Source organism: Benincasa hispida, chromosome 5, assembly GCF_009727055.1.
Source record: "Benincasa hispida cultivar B227 chromosome 5, ASM972705v1, whole genome shotgun sequence".
NCBI classification, from domain to species: Eukaryota; Viridiplantae; Streptophyta; class Magnoliopsida; order Cucurbitales; family Cucurbitaceae; genus Benincasa; species Benincasa hispida.
Window position 1 is genome coordinate 58,152,464 of NC_052353.1, and position 25,857 is coordinate 58,178,320.

At 30.8% G+C, this 25,857-nt stretch overlaps 2 protein-coding genes across 2 annotated transcripts; both read right to left on the bottom strand.

Annotated features, from left to right (window-relative positions):
• Nucleotides 1-5,144: 5,144 nt before the first annotated feature.
• Nucleotides 5,145-8,667, bottom strand: LOC120077592 (expansin-B3-like). Its single transcript, XM_039031526.1, has 4 exons — nt 8,356-8,667; nt 6,845-7,151; nt 6,613-6,742; nt 5,145-5,624 (listed from the first exon to the last, which is right to left on the bottom strand). Exons 1-4 carry the CDS (start codon nt 8,528-8,530, stop codon nt 5,430-5,432), a joined length of 807 nt encoding a protein of 268 aa, XP_038887454.1. The 5' UTR covers nt 8,531-8,667; the 3' UTR covers nt 5,145-5,429.
• A 9,979-nt stretch (nt 8,668-18,646) lies between these two features.
• On the bottom strand, nt 18,647-25,430 carry LOC120077416. The gene is made up of 3 exons (XM_039031298.1): nt 25,248-25,430; nt 24,828-24,953; nt 18,647-18,904 (listed from the first exon to the last, which is right to left on the bottom strand). Exons 1-3 carry the CDS (start codon nt 25,428-25,430, stop codon nt 18,647-18,649), a joined length of 567 nt encoding a protein of 188 aa, XP_038887226.1.
• Between the last annotated feature and the right edge of the window lie 427 nt (nt 25,431-25,857).

Sequence of the window (25,857 nt, forward strand, 5' to 3'; positions counted from 1 at the left end):
CTATATTCATTTGAATCATTTTCTTTTGCATACATGGTTTCACTCTCAAACTCCAAAAATATATCATTTAATCGATTATAGCGTACAAAATTTGAAACTTTTAAGGTTTCATTTATTAACTATTTTATTCTAGTTTTTTTTTATAAAAAAATAATAATAGGATCATAAATATTAATGTTACCTATATATATATATATTTTGTTTAAATGCCTACTTTCCTAGATGTTTTTAAAATCTAAGCTAAAGTTTGAAAATGGACAAAAGTAGGTTTTAGAAAAACTTGTTTCCATTTTTTAAGTTTGACCTGTAATTTAATTGTGTTTTTTTCTTCCTAATATAAAGGGAAAAACTTATTAAAGAATTGTAATGAAATATGTATAATTTTCAAAATATAAAGTAAAAATGATATATATTACCAAATGAGACTTATGTTATTTTATTTTTGAATTTTAAACTTTTGAAAGGCTATTTTCCTATTTTACTGTTTTACTATTTAAAATATGACTATTATTCATCTATCTAAACTTTTTTAAAAAATAACAATTATGATCGTTTGTTAATTAATATCCATTAAATTACTTCATATTTGTTCTGATCGGCTTCAGGTCCAAGTTAACACATTAATGAACATACGGACAAAAAAAAAAAAGCAAAATAAATAAGCAATTAAGACTCTATTTGATAACTATTTAGGTCCGTTGTAACCATTTTGTATTTTGTTTTTATTTTTGAAAATTAAGTCTATTTCATCCACATTCTTTACCCAGATTTGCATCTTTCTTTGAATTTTTAGCTAAATTCCAAATTCCAAAAACTACTTTTTGAAAACTATTTTTTTTAATTCTCAAAATTTGACTTGATCTTTTAAACCATTAATGAAAAGTAGATAACGAATGAAAAAATTTGGAGGTGGAAGTAGTATCCATAGACTTAATTTTCAAAAACAAAAACAAAAAATAAAATAGTTACCAAACGGGACTTTAGTTTTTGGTTTTTTTTTTTTTTTGAAAATTAAACGTATAGGCACTACCTCCACCTCCAAATTTCTTCACTTGTCATCTACTTTTTATCATTGATTTAAAAAATCAAGCTAAATTTTGAAAATAAAAAAAGATAACTTTTAAAAAACTTATTTTTGTTTTTGAAAGTTGGTTAAGAATTCAACCATTAAACTTAAGAAATATACAAATATAAGAAAAAGAGAGGAAATAGATTTCATTTTTAAAAATCAAAAACCAAAAATAATATTGTCAAATGACGCCTAAAATGATTGTTTTTCTTCCATATAAAGTTTAAATATTAAATTAGATGTTCTAAAAGTTTAATCACCCAAATGAAATGAACTTCTAAAATTTTTTAAGATGAAAATAAAAATACCTTCAAAATTTATATAGCAAATGAAATTTAAATTATAAGTAGATAATGAGACTTTGTACTCAATTTTTAAAAAAATATATATACATAGAACAATGTTGAGAACATATATGCATAGAACAATGTTTTGGAACATCCTCTTGGTTTTATTTTGTAGTTTTTTTCAATTATTTTATTCTCGTAGATATTCATCACGAAAAAATCATGACCAAATAATTTATTTTTTTCAATGATATTTGTAAAATTTTAATAAATAATAACAACAACAACAATAATAATTCTAACATATTAAAATAAGGTGGAAAGTATTGAGAGAGTTGGCTATGATAGGGGCAGGTGGGGCCCTTAACGCCGTCCATTGACGGCATAATCGTGATGAACTTGTAGTGTTTAGGGTTAGAAAAATTGCATGCCCAATTAAAATAATTAATGATATTGTTGGCATATAGTTAAGTATCTATTATTTATTTAATATGGGTTGTCTTACCAATTAAACCTAATCCATTTCTTAATTCTCTTCCATAATTATCAATTCTCTTCATTTATTTATTTTTATTTTTTCGTTTCTTGAGTTGCAATGGCGGCCACTTTCAAAGTAGTGGTCAACTTTTCCTAGAGTCGTGTAACAGTTTTTAAATGACTTTTAAGAATAATTTTTTTAAAAAAATAATTCAATTTTGTTTCGTGTATTTAATAAATTCTTTTTAAAATGAATTAAATTAAAAAGTTTCAAAAATTAAAATAAGGTTTCAATTGTAACCTCACTTTTGTGTGTATTTTTAATAAATGTAGCTAACAATTTTGGAGGCATTGCGAAAATTATATATTAAATATTTGACTAAAGTTTTTTTAATGCAATACCATAATGTTCCATCTAATAAATAAACCCAAAGGAAAAAAAAACAAAACAAAACCGTGAGATAGCATCATTAGCTTGTTAGGTGACATTCCTAGTATTTGCTTTGTTTTTTTTTTACGTCAATACTTTCACTATTGTGAACAATTTTAGGGTCTTTTTTTAAATTATAATACATGGATTTGAAATCATGATTAAACATGTCGGCCAAATGATAGAAGTATATAGATGTTGTTGATGTCAAAATCTGAATATAGAAGAAAAGAAATTTGATCTTCATGTGATAATAACAGTAAATTAATTTAAAACAAAAAGTGATTGGCAAAAGAAAGGAAAAGCGGAATATCGGTATGCTATTTGCTACATACTTCATTGTTTAAGTCAGAGAGTGAAAGAATATGATAAGCGTGATAATTGACTTTAGTAGCTTTACCTGAAGTTATAATGATATATTTACAATGATTAAATTTTAAGGATCAAATTGGGCCAATCTATGATTTAATAGGGTTGAGGCATGTGTTGGGTATGTCCCATGTCTTATGAAGTCGAGTATAAAATTTTGGATCTTTGGCTCATTCCCTTGGATCGGGACATGCTGCCATATGTCATTAGGCTAGTTTCGATATCGACCTTGTGGAGGTTGTGGTTGGGGGTTAGGTGTTGTCCCTCCCCTTCCCAAGCCCATTTAGATCCTTGCATGTTGTTTTGACCGAGGTCTCATATCTTTTCTATTCCGGTTGTCTCTAAACTTTATCAATTATCGATTATGTTCTTTAGTTCAAAATCATCCTTGATAGATGTAATCAGAGATGGAGTTGAAAGGAGTGTAATTGGTTGAGAATCAATTTGCAAATGCCGTGACAAAAGTGGTGAGCTCCTTATCTCTTTTTTGACCAATAATAAGCCTTTCTTATGGATAATTTTTTAGGCCCAAAATCCCACGAACAAACCAATGTTTTTCAGTCTCAAAAACTTCAATTTGGGCCCAGTACAAGCCCGTTTTAAACCTTAGAAAACCATAAACCCATGCACAACTTGGAGGAGGGACAACAACAAGCATAGCAAAGTTTTTCAGATCAATGTTTTTTCTTGTTCAATTATTGCAGGTAAGAGATTCTATTCTCGAGTTTTAAAATAGTAATTGATATTTTATTTACTAAACTATCTTCAGATTATCTATATTATATCAAGAATTGGATAAAGAAAGGCGAAAATTATATCAAGGTTGAGTACGTCTTTACTCTCTCTCTAACTAAAATATCTCTCATAAAAAAAAAAAAATACACTTTTAAAAAGGTTAAAAAATCCCATGTTTTAGCTGAAATGAGTATAATTCATTGACATCTAGCATTTACTAACGATCTTATATTCAGATGCTCAATCTCCAACTCCAAATATTGGGAGAAAAATCATACTTTTTTATTCCCAACAATTATTACCTATGAAATAAATCTAGATCATTTTACTTCATGTGAAAATTGAAACACATATCCCACGTAACAATATACATCTTAAGGAGTTTTAGGGAATTCTTTAGATAGTGATATGTTGCTAAAAAAAATATATAAAATATTTTAGACATTCAAGAAAAAACTATTAGAAATCGTTTTGTTTGGATTCAAAAGATCTTATACCTAAATACATACATACATGAATCCACACGCACGTGCACACACATGCACGTCTGAAAGAATTCTAGAGAATTCATGGTTTGACTTAAGTCATATCCAACAGGTTTTTAATTTGTTATTGGGTTGGGCTTTATTTTATTCAATCAAATTGGTGTGTTGGGTTTGTGATTGTGCAAGCCCAAATTATTGCACGATGTTTCTCCAACTTATTAGCCCAGCAGTTTTCAACATAAATATTTATGTTTTTTTATTCCTCTCTACTCCTTTTCACTTTGATTTAGATTATGGAATAAATAATGATGTTGTTTAATACACTTTAACTAATTTGATTTATTGTCAAACTAAACCTAGCTCAATTATCATACCAGTATGTTGATAACCACGAGGTCTATGGTTCATATCGTCCTACTCCGAATTGTACTTAAAAAACTAATTTACTTTACTATTTTTATACACAAGCAATGAGTAGTAGTTATATGATTTTTCTCAATTGAATTCCTTTATATAATAATATACGTATAAAAAAAATACATAGAATATTTTAGATATCCAAGAAAAACCTAGAAAAATCATTTTGCTTGAGTTTAAAGGTTCTTGTACCTCATAAGTAAAGAGTGTGTCTCCAAAAACTAAGCAAAGTAAGGAAAAGCCTGAAAATTTTCATCGATCTTTATACATTCTCAATGAAACTTTATAATTTCTTCGATTGTTTGTCTCTTTTTTTTCTTTTTTTTTTTAGGTTAATATCTTCAACATTATAGATTACCCATCATCGTATCACTTAAAACTAGTCTATTGATTCTAATTGGACGGTGAGCTAATACTTTAACAAGTACTTTTATAAAGGAAGCTCAAGAACTTGTGATGGAGAAGATTGAGATAGAAAGGCATGTGCTAAAACCCAACACTATATATACAAATGGCATCCCACAGCGCCCACACTCCCACGTTTTAGGTGGTCACACCAACCAGCCCCCTACTTAACTTCTTATCACACCCACCATTATTATCCTTTTCAATTTATTCTTCCTATATTATATCTATATATATGTTTCCATGTGCTTCCATCACATCCATGTATATCGATAAACTTATTATAGATCAAATTTATAACTATAAATAAATTTACACTTTAATTTAATAATTATCACATATACACGAAATAGTTATTTTACAAATTTAAAATACACATAGACTAGATTCTTAATATCTAAAGCTTATAGACCAAATGTTATGTAAAATATTTTTATTAATCTATTTTTTTTTTCCACTCAATTGAAGCATTATAATGCTAAGTTGTCCATAATATTACATTTATGACAATATGTAACATTCCAAAAAAGACTCCAACTTTTGTTTTTCAACACATTCATATATAATCTAAAAACAAGCTAGCTAGCAACATAGAGCATTACACAAAGTGGATACAAAGATTACAAAAAAGACGCTCTCTCTCCCTTTGGAGAGGGCTACATTATGATATAAATCTAAGAAAATGACAATATATTTTCATATAGTATATGATCACATTTAGGGACTTTATATTAAAAAGTAACAGGGTTTAATTTTTAGTTGAAGTTCAATTTAGAAGTGTAAGTTGCCTTTGGAGACCAATTCCTTGGGATAACATCTCTGGCTGAGAGAGTTTTGGCTGTGGATAATGTTGTTAACTTCACTGAAAATGGACCAACTAGAGGCCCTCCATTCATGCACCATGTTGCACCCCACACATGTGCCATTTCCATCCACTCATTTGAATTTGCCTACATTATATTATATTTTGATTATTTCATCATATCTTACATTATATTAAACTATAAAGTTGAGATATTTTAATGTTTATAGTCTTAAACTATGTATATTCAAGTCAAAATGAGATGGCAAACAACACAAAACTATTATCATCATTTTTCAACATGCTCACTATGTGTTGTCTCTTATGCCCTTTTCTCTTTTGTGGCCCCCGTTTGTCACATGGACAGAGCTACTCTAAGAAAGTATTATAAAGTTAGATTATATTAGGTTGGATCATAAATGTGTGGTCTTTTAAGGTTGTATTTTTAGTTCCATGATTAATAACTTCATGAAATTTCAATCTTCCACATTAAATTTTTAAAAAAGTACTTTAAGTATAGATATTACAAGAAGATTTTATCTAATAGATCTTTAAATTTTACAAAATATCTAATATGCCAATTGAAATTTTATGAATCAATTATGAAAATTAAGTCAAAAAATATTAGTGGATGTTATCTATTTTCTAAAATGTTTTTAAAGTTCAAATTCGGCTAATGAAATCATAGTAAACAAAGTTGCAAAAAAGAAGCATAAGTTTCAAAAACATAATCTGACATAAGAGATTCATTAACACTTTATTAAAATAAAGTCAAAATTACATAAAAAAAAAGCTAGAAAAATTTGTCACGTAACAAATTATAATTAGAGTATTGGCCAATATAGTACACAAAGATAAGTGTAGTCTAGATTTATTTTTTTTTCAAAAAATGTAATCTAAAATGCATCTAAGTATTTTTCTTTTTTATTTTATCCATTAAGTTGGATTCATATTAAAAGATATGTTTATAACACGAAATTAAAAAAATTAGAATATTATTAAAGTTTAAATTCCTATATAATGAGAAGTTTCAAAATTAAGACTAAAATTGTGACATAACGATTATAAATATATAAAAAGAAAAGGTTAAAAAAGGTTTTATTTAAATTAAAAAGAAAAAGGCTTAATTAACTTACTTGTTTGATTTGCATAGAACCAATATCTCCATCTCCATCCTCGAACTCCACCAAAAGCGAAAGCCAATGATCTGTAGAACCTTCATTCACATGGAACGCTATATTCTTTCCTCGATACCTACATGGAGTCCTGCATACACAATCAGATTCAACTGTTTATTAATTTCTTCCCAAAATACCCTTTTCTTCCACTCTTAATTTCTTCCTTTCATCTCACTACTCACACACCTACCGTCTGTACACGACGCTCAATTCGCCTCGGTCTCGGAGACGGCTACCGGCACCTGCCACCGCCATACGTCCGAAGGCGGCACCACTTAGGTCAAAGTGGGTGCGGCCATTCGCGCAGTACCCACCCGGACACTCGTCGGTTACTATTATGGTAACGGCCCGTTTGGAACATATGGCTCTGTCCAAGCACCGGACCTTGTAGCACGCGCCGCACCCTTCCCCATCCTTGAATAGGATTGGACTCACTGCCCCTACTCTCGCTTTGAATGGCTTCACGTCCACCAAACTACCGTACCCACATGCTCCACCTGATCCAATCCATTCCCCCACACTCCCATTAATTTACCATGTGGTTTATTTGATAAAATATTTAAAGATTATTCATGAAGATTTTTATATAGAGACTATTTATAAAATTTTATCAAATTATTGGAATTAAGTTTATAATTTAAAAATTAAAAGAATGGTTCACTGTTAAACTTTTACCGTTTAAGTCCAATCTAAGATGTCAAATCAAGTTTAAATAGTTTTTTAACTATATCAATCTCAAAATCCAAAAAGAAGTAGTTGTTGAGGTGTCCATATCTATCTATTTTAAAATTCTATTCATTCATTCGATTCAATGCAAAGTAATAATAAGGACATATTGCCATGTTAATTATTGATGTTTTCTACTTTTATAGTTATTTAAATATGTTAATTAATTTTATTTATTTATTAAATGCAATAGAATTACAAGTTTTTTAAAAAAGATTTCATGTCACTTGTCCTCGAGTAAGAAATTTAATTTGTTGCTGCCGGCCACTAAAATATAGACATTTAATGAGCAAGAGGGTGGATAGAATAGGGCATTTTGTTTTTATAAAAATAATTAAATTACAACTTTTTTTTAAGTAAATTAATTAATTATAAGTTTAGTGGTGAATTTTGAGGCTCATAAAATATCTAATAAGTTCTTTTGAACTTTAAATTATGTATCTAATAGATTCGACGATTCATAATTTTCTAAAAATAATTACTTCAATAGATAAGAATCTCAATTTAAGTGTAATAGAATCTTAAATTTTCAATTTTATGTTTAGTATTTATTTCTAAAATTTAAGATAATTCAAACTTCATGAATTGTATTTGTAATTTTTTTTATATTGAATTCATAAACGTTTAAGAATTAAAAGTTAAGAAATAAGATAGATTCAAATCTCAAACTCTAGAAACTAAATTGGTTAAATTATTAAGTTGATTACTACAATTTAAAAAAGAGTTAGAATTTAGTCTCTTCCTTAAATAAAACTTTTATTAATGGTTCCTATTGTATGAACTATGTATTATGTAATATGAAGCTTTATTAAAACATAAGAATTTAATTTTATAAGGCTGACCAAATTTGTAATCAAACCAACAAATTTTGTAATGTAACAAAAAAAAAATAACAAATAACAAAGAAACATCAACCTGTAAGAACTATTGAAGTACTAATAAACTTTTTTTTCAAGACTAATTAATCGTACTGACCGTCGCTGCCATCGCCTTCGGGGCTGCCGTACCAGGTGGCGGTGGCGGGGAGCCAATGGGAAGCCAACGTACGGTTTGGAAGCTGAGCTGATTCAACCAAAAGAAACTTCCTGATCACCACTACACAATTCACCAACATTATCATATTCCACAAGTACCCACGGCGGATCTGCATTGTTGACGGTGGTTTAAATTCGACGGCGCCGACGTGAAACTTCAGGTTCCGATAGCACAACCACCGAAGAAAAACAGTTACGTATACTGAAAAAAGTCGGTCTGCCGACAGTTTTTGACGTAGCCAAGGAAGTTGGAATTCAGAGGCTTTTTTTATAATAAAATGCGTGTGAATTATAAATATTATTTTTTTGAAATGACGATTTTAGCCCTTGGTTTTTAGTTAATTACGGTGGGTCGTGAGATATCAATAATTAATGGCCCACCGGCAGTTATGGCAAGAATTTCGGGTGCCCATTTGGAGGAGGATTAAACAGTTATGACGTCGTCGTTTTTTGTTTCGACCGTTAATAAATTTATTGTTTAAATTTTTGGGGTTGTTAGGAATAATAACGGTCGAAAAGTTATGAACAATGGCGGTTGGGAAGGCAACGAATTAGGAACGACGTCGTTTTGGAAGTTGGTATTTTATTATTATTATTATTTTTTGCTTGGGTATGAATTGTGATTTTGCGTATTTTGTTGACCTTGGAAGCAATTATTTGTTAGGTTGTGAGATGCTTTGCCCCATCGATCACGTGCACGACCTTTTTCCCACTAATGATGTATTGCTTTCTTTCAATTATTGAGTTTTTATTTATGAAATAAATAGAATCGAAGATAATATAATAAACTTAAGATGTAATTTCTTTTAATTTTAACACTCAACTTAATATTAATATTTCTAGTTGTCAAAAGCAAACGTATCTCAATCGACATCTGAGATTTATTAACGATCATGAGATCCGTAGTTCGAATCCTTTCACTTTTATTGTACTAAAAAACTATATTTTTAATTAGTTAGTTAAGTTTTTATTTTTAGAAACAATTACCAACAAAACTATAAGCACAACCATAGTTGGGTAAGATTATTGTTGTTGAGAGTTTCCCTAAGCGAGGTCCATGCCCAAGGCATCTTAGGAGTATGCCTAGGGGTCCATACGTCCCCAAATAAAAAGTTCAAGTTTCGGGTATTGAGTCAGCCACATCAAGCTTGATGCCTATCACCAAATGGGTAATAATCTAGTTGAACTCACAAGTAGAAAAATATGCAACCTGGAGGACATACTACTATGCCTACATAGATGCTACCTATATTGCTCATGTCCCAAGCGATGTCAGATGATAAGCTTTATAGGAAGTCTCATTTCTCCAACTTAAGGGGTAAGTAATCTTCCGAGTGCCAAGTTGAACTAAATACTTCCAACTTAGACATCAAAATGTGTTCAACTTGGTACCATAACGGTATGAGTTCTCTTGCAAGTTAGTCCAGATGCATCCGCAAGCCCAAATGAGGTCTATCGTCTGTGGGCCCAAAACTTCAATGAGATTTGCACACCAACAACTGTTTTTATGAAAAAGAAGTATTAAAAAATGTCATTATCTAAGACTCACTTGGTGAAATCATGGTAGTAACGAAAAAAGCATATGAGCTCGAAACCTGGTCATTGTGAACTAAAGTAGACTTCTCCATCATTATTTTGATCCTCTATTGTCCATAATAAACATCGTAGAGATATGGTGGGTGAAAACTTTTAAAGACATTTCTATATATCTAACGCTCCAACACAATTAAGTTATTCACATTTTAGTTACTCACACAATAAATTAAAGTCAATTCAAAGTCCAAATTGTAGATTTATCCTCTACGAGCATTTGTTGCAACTCCCAAATATGGTAATCTTCTCGAATGGTCTATTGAATTTTTTTTTTCCTATTTAATTTATTATATAAGTTTTAACGTTATACTTTTTAACCTACTTAAATGTGTGGTTTGGTTAAAAGTAATTTGAAAAATTTAAATAATGGAATGATATATATTTAGCCAAAAAGATATCCATAAGAACATGGATGAAAAAAGAGGTTAATAAAGAGGAAAAAAACAAGAAATTGAGGGGAAAAGGAAAAGGGAGTTGATTCTCAAATCCATGTGTGGAAGAAAAAGAAAGAGTTTATATTATAAGCTTCGAATGCATGTGGAACAATATTGGACGTTGTTGAATTGAATCTCCAAAATCTTCCACGTGCCCGTCTTTATAAGCGTAAATTACTCCAATAATTTCCTTTTTATTATTTTAATTATAAATATAATCATGATTCGATTATGCTTATTATTTGGTAGTTATAAAAGCATATATTCTAGAAAGTGACTTAAAGCAGATATAATATAATATCATTGTCATGTGAGCCTATGGAACGTAAAATTATATTTAACTCTTAATTAATCATTTACTTTACAGATTAAATTGACTAATGAATATTTCCTTTTTCTTCTTTTTTCTTTTCTTTTCTTTTTTTAATTTTCCCGCACGTGACTCAAGATGGAATGTTCACAACTATCACCCATGTTTCTCTCTTTACACGAATTCCACCTCGATGTAAATTGGACTTGAGTTGGTTGGCACGAGTCATTCTTTATCTTGATTACTCATTCCAGACAATATCTTTCATGTATTATGAATATTATAATAATGAATAGATGTCCAATATTTAGTGTTCCAAAAGTCATATATTACTATTCATGTTGTTCATGTGTCTAGTAATTATTCATGTTTGATGTCCAAATAGTTTACATCCTAAAAATTAATTGTTGGACTTGATTTTTTTTCTTAATCATCTCTTGTAGTGTAATTTTTGCATGTATATTTTTGGAAAAAAAAAAAAAAAACCCAATTGGTCCTTCAATTTTGGTTTCTCATGTTTTAAATTGGTCAATTTAGTCCCTGAAATTTTAAGAATAGATTTAAAAGATCGTTCTACCTAGAGATGTCCACAGGGTAGGGGGATGCCATCCCCATCCTTGTTCCCCATTTCATTCCCTATCTCCATGAAATTTTCCATAGGAATCATGACGGGATTTCTCGCGGGAAATTTTTTCCGTTACTTTTTTTTTTTTGTAAAAAATAAATTAATTTAAATTATTAATGTGAATAAATTTTAATTAAATAATTAACTTTATCATTGAATTTTTGTTTATTATGGTTAGTTTTACATAACAATTTGAATTTAAAGTTAAATTACTCAAATTTTGGCATAGAAAAGCTAATTAATTTTTTTAGTAGAAAGAAATAAATATAAATCAAATTCTTCACATATATAATCTAAATTTAAATATTCAATTTAAACATATTTATCATCTTTTCCAATAAATAATCAAATTCGAAATTCAAATGTAATATTTATATAATTATAATAACAAAAACATAACATTAGATAACTATAGTAAATAAATATATAGAAGCTAATCGGGGCGGGTGAGAAATGCATTCCCCATCTCCGTTTAGCTCACAAGGGATTTTTTTCCCCACTCCCTGCTTAATCGAGGAATTCTCGTCCCGTTTCAGGTGCGGTCTATTCTGGTAGGGAAATTAGACATCTCTAGTTTTACTAAATAAACAATTAAATTTGGATAGAGAGTTGATAATAAAGCTGACGTGACAAGATGGATTGGAAAAATAATTATATTTCAAATCCAAAAGTACTTCAAACTAGTCCTCTGCTTTCCTTCTTGAAAAATAGAATCAATATACATGCCATCTGAGAATCCTTGATGGGTTTTATTGGTAATTATATTTGAATCCTTGATGGGATTTAGTAAGAGCGAGATATTCAATGTTCAATCTTATTTGTATTATATATGTTGAAAATTTAATTTTGAACAACTTTTTCTCATACCCTTCTTTTTATATATATATATATCCAACGTATATATACTGATAGTAATTTTATTTATATATATTAACAGAACATGTTTGTCCTTTTTTTTTTAATTAAAATTATATATAGCTTATATTGTTAAGTATACCCCACATTTATAAAATATAAATATGAATGAAACAATAAAATATACCTTATATTATTGGGAAATATAAACGTAGAAGGTAACAAATATATAAAAACAAACAAATAATAAACCAAAAAATTAAGGGAAAAATAAAAGCAAATAAAAGAAAAAAAATTAAAATTTAAACTAAAAGACCCTAATTCCATTGTTTTCTCCCTCTTCCTCTCTCCCTCACACTCAACTTCTGGTGTCGCCTCCCCATAAAACGTTTTGTTTTTTTTTTTTTGTGAAAGATATTGTAATTAAAATGTGGGGTGGGGGAATCGAACTTCAAATCTTGAGTTTAATAGTACGAACACGATGCCAGTTGAGATATGCTCTTGTTTGTATGCTTCCCCCACCCCCCAAGACGTTGTTGGAAAAAATACAATAATCATAAAAAAAAAAGTTAAATTTGAAATTGAAAAGAAATTCCTTGTTGTCAATCAAATTTGACAAAGAGAAAATCTGTAGTCGCAATCGGAGATACAATCACCTTTCTTTAGAGTCGTAGTTAGTTCAAGAGTTACTAGAAAATCTTACAGTAAGTTGGAGTCCTTAAACCCTTGTAATTGAAAATATAACCCATTTATTTATTTTTCTTTTTTTTAATTGTTGAATTTTAGTTATAGATGTACAACAAGATGCAGATGAATAGTAATTTAAAAAATGGATTCAACTTCAAATAGCTTACGCCCCGTTTAATAACCATTTAGTTTTTTTATTTTTATTTTTAAAAATTAAGTATATGCGAGGTAGAAAAACATTAGTTAGGCCAAATCCATAACCAAGTAAGGAAAATCCATCCCTTAAGATGAGAGAGACTCTCCAAGAACACAAGTTCCATATTAAAAGGATGATTAAAAGCTTTTTCTTGCAACCTAAATTGCTATTTATAGGCTTACAAGAACATAATACTAATTAACTAATTAATGTCAACTAAACATTAATTAATCTAAATTAACAATTAAACTTAATATAAATTAAAATATACTAATTATCCTAATTCTCATCATTCACCTTGACTTAAAAAAGGAAATTATCTTGAGTTTGAGGTGAAAAAGTGAAGCTTCCTTCTCACAACTTAAGTGTGGTAGACTCTAAGTGAAAAATCTCGGTGCAAAATTTTCTAAATCCAAATTGGAAGTAAAATCCATATTTGAATTAAGGGAATAATATCTTTTTGGTCCCTAGATTTTTACTCTAGTTTATATTTGATCCTTAGGTTTAAAAATGTTACACATTTAGTCTAAGTTTTGAGTTTTGTTTCAATTAAGTCCCTAAGTTTCAAAATGTTATAATTTTATCTTTGAGATTTGAGTTTTGTTTCAATTTGGTCCATGGATTTCAAGATTTTACATTTCTAACGTCAATTTTTTTTTAATTAAATTCTCACTTCCAATAATTGACTTCAATTTCTATTAATTAATTAAAAATAATTTGGAAGTGGAATCTTAAATTTAATTTTAAAAGTGACAAAAATACTTAAACTTAATTAATTATAATTATTTTAATAATCTTTAATTTAGTAACATAAAATAGCTCTAAAGACGAAAAATGAGTATTCAGAAAAAAAAAAATTGAGGTTAAGAGCGTAAATCTCGAAATATAGAGATCAAATTGAAGCCAAATTCAAATATCAAAGATAAAATTATAGTATTTTGAAATTTAAGAATTAAATTAAAATTAAATTCAAAATTTAAGGACTAAATATGTATTATTTTAAAATATAGAGACAAAATAGAAATTTGAACATAGGGACAAAAAAACAAACATATTTTTCCCTTGAATTAAAATCATGCTTCGGAAACATCTCTTTCAAATTGATTGGGCTTTGAATGATCTATTAAGGGACCTAAGGTAGATAAGTTGCCCATTAATGACCCACATCTAAAAATTAGGGTTTTACAGTGAAATACCAAAGTTACCCCTCCTTTTATCTTCTTTTCTTCTTCACCGTGAGTCACCAACACCAATACCCAGGATTTGTTTACTTCTTCAACGTTCACCGGTGCTAGCGACGGTGGCGGCTTCTCCTTCCGTTCAACTGAGGTAAAGGCGGCGGCGGTCCGACCACTCTCCGGCGACATCAGACTTCGGCCTCTTCCATCAACATCGTGAATCTCGGCTCTCTGATAGGCGACTGAATACTTCGGCGAATCTGCATCCGACGACGCTTCGGCAGCCATCGACGATGCGCGCTCCTCCTCTGGTGACAACTTTTTTTCTCCCCCTCCGATTTCCTCTCTGTTTTCCTCTTTCGGCACTATGTTAATAGATTTCTTGGGTCTCTGTCCAACGGCCTCCTCCTTCAACATTGCAACATCTGGAGTCTCTACAGTAGTAAACTGAAAATCATTTGACGAATCCTCTTCTTCTTTTTCTCTTTCGGTTTTAGCTCCTTTGTCTTGTTCGATTTTGCCTTCTTTTACATCAATCATCCATGGACGCCAATGGTTTGGAAGAGTCTGATTTGGCCTATTTTTTCCTTTTGGTTTCTTCACTGTCACTATCTTCTTCTCCATAACTCACATCTGCTTCATCTTCACCCACATATTCTTTTTCCTTTTGTAACGATTTACAGATATCTCTTAATAGATGAAGTTCTAGAACATTTTTGGGTTCAAAATCAGATGGACGTAGGTAGTATTTAGGATACTTGGATTTATGTGTTATTTGGTTGGATGGGCTAGAACGTCTAGAAGCTGTATAGTACTGATGAACATGAAAATGAGGCGATGAATATGGTGGCAGTAATGGTGGCGGTGGTAGTGAGGTGATTTCGGTTTGAAAATATCCTTAGAGAGTCCAACGTCCAACGTTGGTGTGCTTGTCCGTCATCCAAAACTCTTGACACCAATTTGATGAGGGAAATATTATTTAAGCTAAATTCAATACATCGTTGATAATATGAGAGAAATATTCCAATGAACACAAATTCTATATCAAATGGATGATAAAAAATTTGTTCTTACCATCTTAAATTGGCTATTTATAGCCTTAGAAGAAACTAATACTGATTAACTAATTAATGCCAATTAATCACTAATTAATCTAAATTAATCAACTAAGCTTAATATAAACTAAAATATAATAACTATCTTAATTTTCCTTACACTATAGATGTCTATAGTGATGAGAAGAATATTTTAGTTTAGTAACAATGAAGTACCTTGAAAATGCAAAAATTGCATCCCTAATCTTTCTGGTGCAAAATATCAAACACATAGGAAAATAAGACTGAAAAAAAGAAAAAAAAAAAGAGCTTAACTTTTCCAAAATATCTAAACTAGATTTACAAATGTAATTTGGTGAAGGTTCAGTCAAGAAGGTTGAGACTTGTAAGCAATAATATTTTGATAATAACCACATTAAATACAGAGAAGTATATGTTTATCTCATGAGCCAACTCGTGAAGGAACACAATATCCATTGGCTTTATATTTTTCTCTATATTTTAAATAACATCCACCACTCCAATAAGGCCCAAATCATTGACCAAAGCATTCCATTCCTTTTCCTTAGCCTGTCATGCCTTCAAACATCCAACTTTCAACAAAAATATTACTTATTCCATTTGTTTCTGTTAGTTCGATAACCAATCCAACCAACAAAAACAATCTTTTAACGTCTCGTTTGTAAACCATTTGACTTTTAAAAATTAAGTTTATTTTCTCTTAATTTCAAATCATTAGTTAAATTCTTAGTTAAATTCCAAAAATAAAAACAAATTTTTTTAGTTTTTAAAATTTGGTTTGATTTTTGAAAACATTGGTAAATAGTAAAAAACAGAATAAGAAATTTAGAGATAGAATAGATGTTTATAAGCTTAATTTTAAAAAATTAAAAATAAAAATCTGATTACCAAAGGACCTAAAAATAACCTAATTGTAATTTTCAACTCTTAGATTGGTATTTAAAAACACTCATAGAAATAGATAATCAAACTAAAAAATAGATAGAAATAGTATTTATTAACTTAATTTTTAAAAATAAAAAATAAAAAACCAAATGATTATGAGATGACCTTTGTTTGAGTACTATGTCTTTTAAACAAATTTATGTCTACTTTCCCTTATTCTTACTTTCTTTTCTTATGTATTAATCTCATTATTCTTACCAACATATTTGAATTGTTATCTATATTCTACAAATAAAACCATTTTTTTTTTTAAAAAATAATTTTGATTTAGATTTTGAAACGTTATTTATAAGCTAATTTTACAAAACTATTATAAAAAGAGTCTTAAAAAATGAGAGACATAAGAGCTTAGTCGATGAGACAAAACAAGTAACGAAGATCATAACTGCAATGAAGACCACAAAAAACTTTTGAGTTGTCATCCGTCCCTTTAAGATTTGAATGCTTTAGTTTCTTTCAAACTATTATTATTGAAAATGATGAGGATTTTGAAATTAATACTCCACAGATTTATAGGGTGTAATTATAACACAATTACACATAAGGTTAGTGTTAATAATAGTAGTAATAATTGTTGGATACAGCTTCCCAACAGACAGAAGAAGACAACACACAAACGACATGAATAACATGAACGATGATCGTCAAAAAATTAGAACCTACAAAACGAACAAATTGTGAAAGGTTGAGCTGCGAATCTCACTCTCTTTAAGATGTTTTGCGACTTTGCCCTTTTTGTGCAAGCTGTTCGGAATAAGGTCACATTGTCCCCAGGATAAAACAACCTAAAAAAACAATATTTCGATCGGAACTGCACTGGAACCGACCGAAATTTTGACACCCCTCTGAACTGATATTGCTCAGAAACGTGAAAGAAAGTAGCATAAGAAAAAAGGAACGAATGAAAAGAATGAATGTTGTGTTTCCCTTCTGAAGCACAAAAGGCAATTTATGGGCCTTGAGAGTGTGCGAAAGAAGGGAAACATGCATACATTCACACAGAGTGGAAATCGAACGAACGTGACAGACAACTATGACAAAAACATAACGAATTTGGAAAATAAGAATAAAATAAAAAAATAAAAATAAAATAGACAATTATTTTCCAAATAATTCCACACACATGCGTGCGTGTGCGTGTGGGATGATCTCCATACCCACGTTTGTCCATCTCCTCACCCCCTCTAAAACATGGGTATCCCTTGGGGCCTAAACCCACAAGGAAAGGCGAGGGTATATGACAAGGTTTCCCCTTGATAAAATAATCAATGTGGGATTCACTTTTTTCTTTTTTCTTTTTTTTTTTTTAAAAAAATAAATTTTCACTAACAATGCCCCACTTGAAAATTTAAAACAAAAGAAAATCTTTTTCATCGAGTAATATTAGTCTGTACAATACTATTTATAAGCAAAGGTGTCTTACGACTTGAACCTTTACATAGTGAAGATGATTTAGAATATATTAGAGTAACTATTGGTTTTGAACTCTATCTCTAACAATATCTCACAAACAACATTATTAGGGTGTAGTTTGAAAGTTCGTGCTTTAAGGCCTAGCACGTGTATCCCGATGTAGTTAATGCTCTAGAGAATTTGCCTAAAATTACATAGGAAGTGACCTTCACTTTCATATTCACATAGGTGAGTCTATCAAGAGTACTCTTGTAGCTAGGTAACCCAGTTGACATCAAGTATAGATCTCACTAAGAACTAAGTTCAACCTTTATTACACTTCAAGATATCATGCTCAGACCCTAGATTATAGGAAGAGAACTCTGTGTTTGTTTAGCATGATTCACTTCATATTATTTGTGATCAGTTATTACCCGTTGAACCTGTTTCTTAGGATCTCCAATCTATAGGTTGGGTTTTCACAATGATTCATCTTTCTATAGACATGAGTCCCATTCTTCTTGAGGTTTTGAAAACATTCTCTCTGGCTAGTCCTTTTGTCAAAGGATCTGCCAAGTTATCATCAGTCCGTATGTAATCCACTCTAACTGCACCAGTAGTGAGAAACTTTCTAGTGGTATTGTGCTTACGAGGTATTTATCGTCTCTTTCCATTACAATAACGGTCATGAACTTTTGCAATTGCTGCAGTACTATCACTATGGATCAATAAAGTTGGTATCGGTTTTTTTATAGGGGAATCTCTGTTAGCAGACTTCTAAGCCAGCTTGCTTCTTCACTAGCTATTTCTAGTGCTATAATTTTTTACTCCATCGTAGATTAGACTAAAATAGTTTGTTTCTTGGGCTTCCAAGAAACAGTTCCATTTGCTATATTGAAAATATAGCCACTAGTAGCCTTTGAATCATCTGAGAGAGAGTTTCAGTCAGCATCGCTGAACCCTTCTAGGACAATGAGAAACTTTTGATAATGTAATACTAGATTCTGGGTTTTCTTCAAGTACCTCATAACTCTTTCTATAGCATTCCAATTCTCTATACTAGGTATACTTGTAAACCTCCAAAGTAATCCTACAGCATAAGCTATATCAGGCCTAGTGCAGTTAGTAGTGTATCTGAGACTACCTATGATGCTCACATACTCAGATTGGTTAACACCGTCACCAGTGTTCTTGAACAACTTAACATTAGGGTCATAAGGAGTACATGTTGGTTTACATTCAAAGTAATTATATTTCTTTGGAATCTTTTCTATATAATGAGATTGATATAAAGAGATTCCCTTTTCAGACCTAGTTACATTTATGCCTAAGATTACATCTGCTTCTCCTAAGTCTTTCATATCAAAGTTTGCACTCAACAAGGATTTCACATTATTTATAATGTGCAGGTTTGATCTAAAGATTACAAATCATCTACATACAAACATATGATAGTGCATAGATTGTTTCGAACTTATAGTAGATTCTGATAGAGTAAACATGCATAAAATGGAAGCTAACAGAATCATCGAATACTCTAATTACACTTAATTTAAGTGAAAAACACGCTATAAATACAACTTTATACAAAAAGGATTTCAGAAGTATAACCTTTGTAGATTTCCTTCAAATCCTAACTAATCTCCACTAATTTGCCCTTCAAATCTTCAGTAGACCACCAAGAGAATCTTTTCTATCATTTTCAGCCTTGGATTTGAGTGGTGGAACTTTGAATTGAAAGGAAATTGAAGATAATTTGGAAAGGGTTTTAGAGCAACTCAAGGATTTTGCAGAATTTTGAAGTTCTTCAAAATTCTGAATCCATCCACTGAATTCTGAAAAAGTGAAGCTTTTAATTACTTTATTGATGCAAGTACTTAGTCTTTCAACAACTTGACACATCAAATTGCATTAGCTAAGTGGCTTAGGTTTCAAATGAGGGAATAATCCACTTAAATTACAAGAGCTGGATAATTCCACTATCAAATTAATTTCCAGCTTTAATTATATTTAAATTAAAACTAAATTAAATATAATTTAAATTCAATTTTAAAAAAATTGAATTTCTCTCAAAATTGAAATTAATTAATCAATTAATTAATTAAACAAATTTAATTAATTTAATTATAATAATTTAATATCAAATATTAAATTAATAAAACACCTAATTCAAACATGAATCCTATTCATGTAATCGATATTTAAATCATTATTTAAATATTTTGAACTCTCCAAATACGTTTATTTCCATAAATTTAAGCGTCAATTATATCAAATATAATTATCAAAAACCCTGAAATTGAATTTGAACATTTCAAACCAAACCTTAAAATTGAATTTGAACATTTCAAATCTACTTAATATTTTAATCCAAGGTTCAACATTTTACGAGCTAGTAGAGGGACCTTATGGACCTACAAATCATGAGCTCTAACGATTTGGGGTTAATCAGTTAAACACTTTAAACTGAATTAATCAATATTCATTAACTACCAAGACATACCACTATAGCTCGATAGTTGCACTCTCCTCACTGTAAATATATTTCTGTTCACTTAATTTAATCATGATCAGTAAGTCGATCATTCACAGGTCGTTCGTATTTATAGCTAAGTCAAAATTATTGGTTTACCCCTGTAAACACATCTTGCTCCTTAAGTCACTACTGATTCCCTATTGAACAATTGGTTTATAGTCCAACTAATAAACCAAGTCCCTCTCATCATGAGAGGACGGGAACCCTTTGTTCAAGACCAGGAATCAGTACTTAAGAGAACAACCTATTTGCTAACCCTAAATTGGGTAGGAGTGAATTTCATCTTGTAGAACTATGTCTCCAACTATCTATCTAATTTTGATCCCCAAAATGGGAGGCTTATTGAGCAGTGCTGATAAACTACTCTCACCTATGCAGATCAAAGGATAACCCCGAATAAATCAGAGTTCATAGTTAGCTCAGAATTAAGATCGAGTTACCCTAGGTCATCCAATTGAAATAGTCAGTTTTAACAGTAAACGGTCGTTATAAAGAAAAGTGACTATTTAGTGGTTCTGTCTTATGCAAGAGTCTTTTGCATAGAATGCCTCCACTGGCATGTCTTCTTATGAATGATTTCGGGATCACATCATTTGTATCAGTATACAAAGTAGACTGCATCCATAGTGTCCCCAGGATGAGATACCCAATCTCATCCATATACTTATAGACCTTTTAGGCTATACTATAACTTGATCATCTTTTATGTCTTTACATAAAGTTAAAGTATTCATACTATAGCCATGGGTTCATTTATTGGATTTTATAACAGAGTGCAATTTCAATAATATTTTTATTGAATGAAGTCTCAATAATAATTTTATTACAAAATAGCATATGTTTCATATATTATGAACTGCGAGTTTTAGGACATTCTCAATAGATTCATTTATCACTTTCATTAACTTTGAATCTCTTAGAAGTGATGAGATTATCGAATTTCTCATGTCATTGCTTAGGAGCTAGCTTGTTTCAAGCCATAAAGACATTTATCTAACTTGTAAACCTTGTTCTCTTGACCATGGACTATGAAGCCTTTAGGCTATTCCATGTAAATCTCTTCTTCAAGTTCATCGGTTAGGAATACAGTCGTTACATCCAACTGGCGGACTACAAGTTTTTTTAGGACAAAAAAAGAAAACAACACATCGATTGAGGTGATCCTAGTCACAAGAGAGAAATGTGTAAAAGAAATCTATGTTTTCTCTTTGTTTGAAACCTTTAACTACATGTCTGGCTTTGAACTTGTAAATTGTTCCATCAGATTTGAATTTCTTCTTCAGAGTCCATTTGCATCCTATTGCTTTGCTACCAGGGAGTAGGTCTACCAAATGCCAAGTTCTATTTGACTAAAGAGAGTCCATTCATCAATTATAGTTTCTTGCCATAAATTGGCATCTACTGAGAACAAGGTATCTTTTAGGTTTTTAGGATCTGTTAGAAGATACCAACAAGTAGCGGAAGCAACAAGGATCAATAAGCATTCTAATTCATTAATTTAGGCTATAAATTAAGCATGCTCATAAACTAATAAGAGGGTTTCATGACATACTTTTGTAGAGTCACTTGAATCTCGAATTCAACTGCAAGTCTTTTCCAAATCAACTTGTGAATCACCTCAAGGCATTCCCTACTATTCTCTTGGAGCTTTAGATTGAGTTGTGGGACTCAAAATAAGCTTAAATAAAGGGAACTTGGAGAATAAGCACACTGTTATAACTTGAAGAACACTTTCTTCAACCTCTCAAGCTTTTCAGCAAAAACTCATGAATTGCATTAGTTTGCATCCCCGATTTCCACTTCAATCTTCTCTATTATTGCAGGACTATCATGCAATGAATATTGCTGCATGAAGGGCAGCTCATGCTCGGAAATTTGACTCAAGTAAAGGTGGAAATATGTGTGAGCTTATAGGATAGTAAGTGGAGATCTCCCACCTTTTCCATTTTGTTGTTTTCAATTTTTGTTTTACAAATTTTGATTTCCAAAATCAATTTTGTTTTCAAAATTAAAAAACTTTTATTAATTTTACAAAATTAATTAATTAATTAATTTTCTAATAAAATTAATAATAAATAAATAATTAAATAATTTAATTAATTCTAATTAATTTAATATCAAATATTAAATTAATTTTACACCAACTCCTCCATCATGAATTCCTATTTATGAATTTAATATTTAAATCATATTTAGATATTAATTGATCCTCCAATTCCGCTTATTCCAAAATTAAACGCATAATTATATCACGTATAATTACTAATTCCCTTAATTCTAATTTGAATGTTTCAAATTAAATTATCACGCTACTCTAAGACTAATACATTTACGAGTTAGTAGGGGGACCTTGTGGACCTACAGATCATGGGCTCCAACGATCCGAGATTAATTGGTTAAATTCTTTACATCGAATTAACCCCCATTCGTTAACTACTGGGTCACTCCACTAAAGCCTAGAGTTGCACTCCCTTCACTGTAGATATATTATGTCCACTTGATATAACCATGATTAGTAGGTTAAACCTGCACAGGTTGTTCGTAATAATGGTTGGATCAAATGTCTATTTTACCCCCGAGATTACCTCTTGTTCCTTAAGTCCCACTGATGAACAATTGATTTGTGATCCAATCAACAAACGGAGTTCCTCTCGGGCTAATGACAGGGTGGGGCCCCTTGTTCAAGACCCGAAGTTAGCACTTAAGGGAACAACCTCTCTACTACCCTAAAAGTAGGTAGGAGTGAATTCCATCTTGCACCCTATGTCCTCAGCTATCTACCCAGTCTTACGCCTAAAATGAAGATTTATTGAGTCGACGTTGTTAAGTCAACCCTCACCTATACAAATCTAAGGATAATCCCAAATAAACTGGAGTTCATAGTTAGCTCAGGATTAAGGTTAAGTTACCTAGATCATCGCTTTGAAATAGTCAGTCTTAAACAGTAAACAATGTTATAAAGTAAGAGTGACTGATTTCGTAGTCCGATCTTGTACAAACCCATTGTACAGGATGTCCCCACTCCTCATGTCATAATATGTACGAATTAGGATCACTTCGTCTGTAGCACTTTACAACTCATTGAAACAACTACAGAGTGTGTTACATCCAATAGTGTTACCAGAATAAGGCACCCAACCTCATTCATATACTATAGATTATTTTGACTATTTACTCGAACCTGATCTAGTTTTATATCTCCATATAAAGTTCAAATACTCATATAATAATCATGGATCTTTTAGTTTATTGGATTTATTTCTAAAACGATGTAAGCAATTCATATATTCAATAACAACTTATTGAATTTTCAGAATAAGTTTTACTGTTTACAAACCACGAGTTTTAAGACATAAAACCCAACAAACTCCCACTTAGACTAAAACTCCAGTGGTAATATATATATATCTGAATATATAATATTGAGTTTTTGAGTTTTATAGAGAAATACAATAAATTAGGGCATCACATACCCATGGTTTACCATTCGGTATCCCATACCTGATTTTTCTCCCGCTTGTCCTAGGTTATATACTTGGTATTCCTAGTCTTACTAGGAGATTCTCAAACACTTTAGCCGAGAGAATCGCTGTAAATATGATAGTGTACAATAGACTTCTTATTAATCTATATGGAGAATGCATCTTATTCTCACAACACTTGTTACTTAACAATGGCTAGGAAAACATACATTTCTCCCACTACATTGAGGTATTCTCAACTCTTTGAGTAAGATGCATCTGACTTGTTTAAACAATTTTTGTTTACAGTGTTAGTTTAATAACTCTTTATTGATATATGCAAGTTTTTATGGAAATAAATAATACATGGTGTTCTAGAACAAAATTCCAACACTTAAGGGTTCGAAATTAACACTTAGATCGATCTTTTCATATTTTTGAATTATGTAAACAAATTTTACATAACATAAACACCTTTTATGAGATCTCCATATCTCATATGTATTTCAGAAATACCTTAAAATTGGATTGATGTTAGGAAAATAATTAAGGCAATTAGAAACTTTTTTATTGGATTTCATATTCTATCAAATAGACTTAGAAATCTCAAACTTTCTATACTTTGATCCAATCGAAGTATTTCGATTTTTATTTTACCTAACAAGTTTTGTACACTCTAAACTTTTCAAGTTCACTTAGGTTAAATAACTCCTTGCCTTTATTGATTTCTAGCCGTTTTAAATATCTAAATATTTGCAAATGCTTTTAACTAGGTTGTTTCTAACAGAAGTTGCAATAGAACAAACATAAATTTCGCTAATGAACATTTCATTTACAAAAATATATACAATTTCTTCTTTACAACAAGATAACATAATAAAAGCAGATAAGATTATCTTTAGGCAGCAACATCTCCCATTGGTCATGTTGAGGACAACAAGCAATCTTTAGGAACTAGTTTCCCTGTCTTGCTTTCTTTGCTCTTTTCTCTGCAAGGTACTGAGGGTAGTTTCTCTTCCAGTACACTTATTCGTTGTTGTGGAAACATTTTTCTTTGTCTACAGCGTCAGCCTTGCCTTTTCTACTAGTGGTTTTCTTTTTCCCTTTCCCTTTGTTCTTTTTAACAGGAATACTCTTACTCTGTAAAGAGGAAGCAACATCAGGCTTTTTGGAGGATGCTCCTCCCTTCTTAGCGGTAGTAACACTTATTTCCGGTTCCAGACCTTTAGCTCTCATCATAGTCTGGTAAGCCTATAGCTCATTTAGAAGAGTAGTCATGCAGAACTGCAGAAAACTCTTCGGAAGAGATTCTAGAATAAAACCGACTTGACTTCTCTTGTCAACGACATCCCCATTTACCTCCGCCACATTGAAATGGACCATCATGTCCAGGACATGTTCTCTAACAGAGACCCCTTCTTTCATACGACAATTGTAAACGTATTTAATAGCATCATGCCTTAGGGAGAAGAATGGTTGTCCAAACATTCCACGGAGAGATTCCATAATCTCTTTGGTAGTACCTATACTCTCATGTTTCTTTGCCAAGACATCAAATATGTTGGCAAGGATATAGACACGAGCTTTATCATTCGTCCTAATCCATCTATCGTATGCATCCCGAACAGTTCGATTTTCATTTAAACCAGGAATGGAAGGACAATCCTCTGTTAAAACCAACATGACACCTTCCAATGTCAAGACCAATGCATAGCCAACTTTCACCATGCACCCATGTCTCACGAGCCTCAACGCATGGTTGTCCTAGGCTTCAACACTTCGCCAAATTTCCATCTGTTAAGCTCCAACTCAAAGCTACTCAAACGTTTACTCCAATACTTAAAATTTTTCTTCCCTTCAACATAAGATTTAACTTATACTTTGTTTATTTTCTTAATTACTTGCTTAAGTAGGGAAATTGGGATTCAGGTTTCACACACTGGCCTGTGAGGTGTTAGTTTATAGTTGGATTATAAACTGTTTGTTCATTAGAGGGATCAATGGTATTTAAGGAGTTAGATGTAATTATGGGATGGTAAAATGATATTTTTGACCTAACTATAGTTATGAGCAATTTGTGAATGGTCGACTAGTTATATATGTGGATACAAAAATAAATCTACAGTGCGAATAGTGCAGCTATCGATCTTTAGTG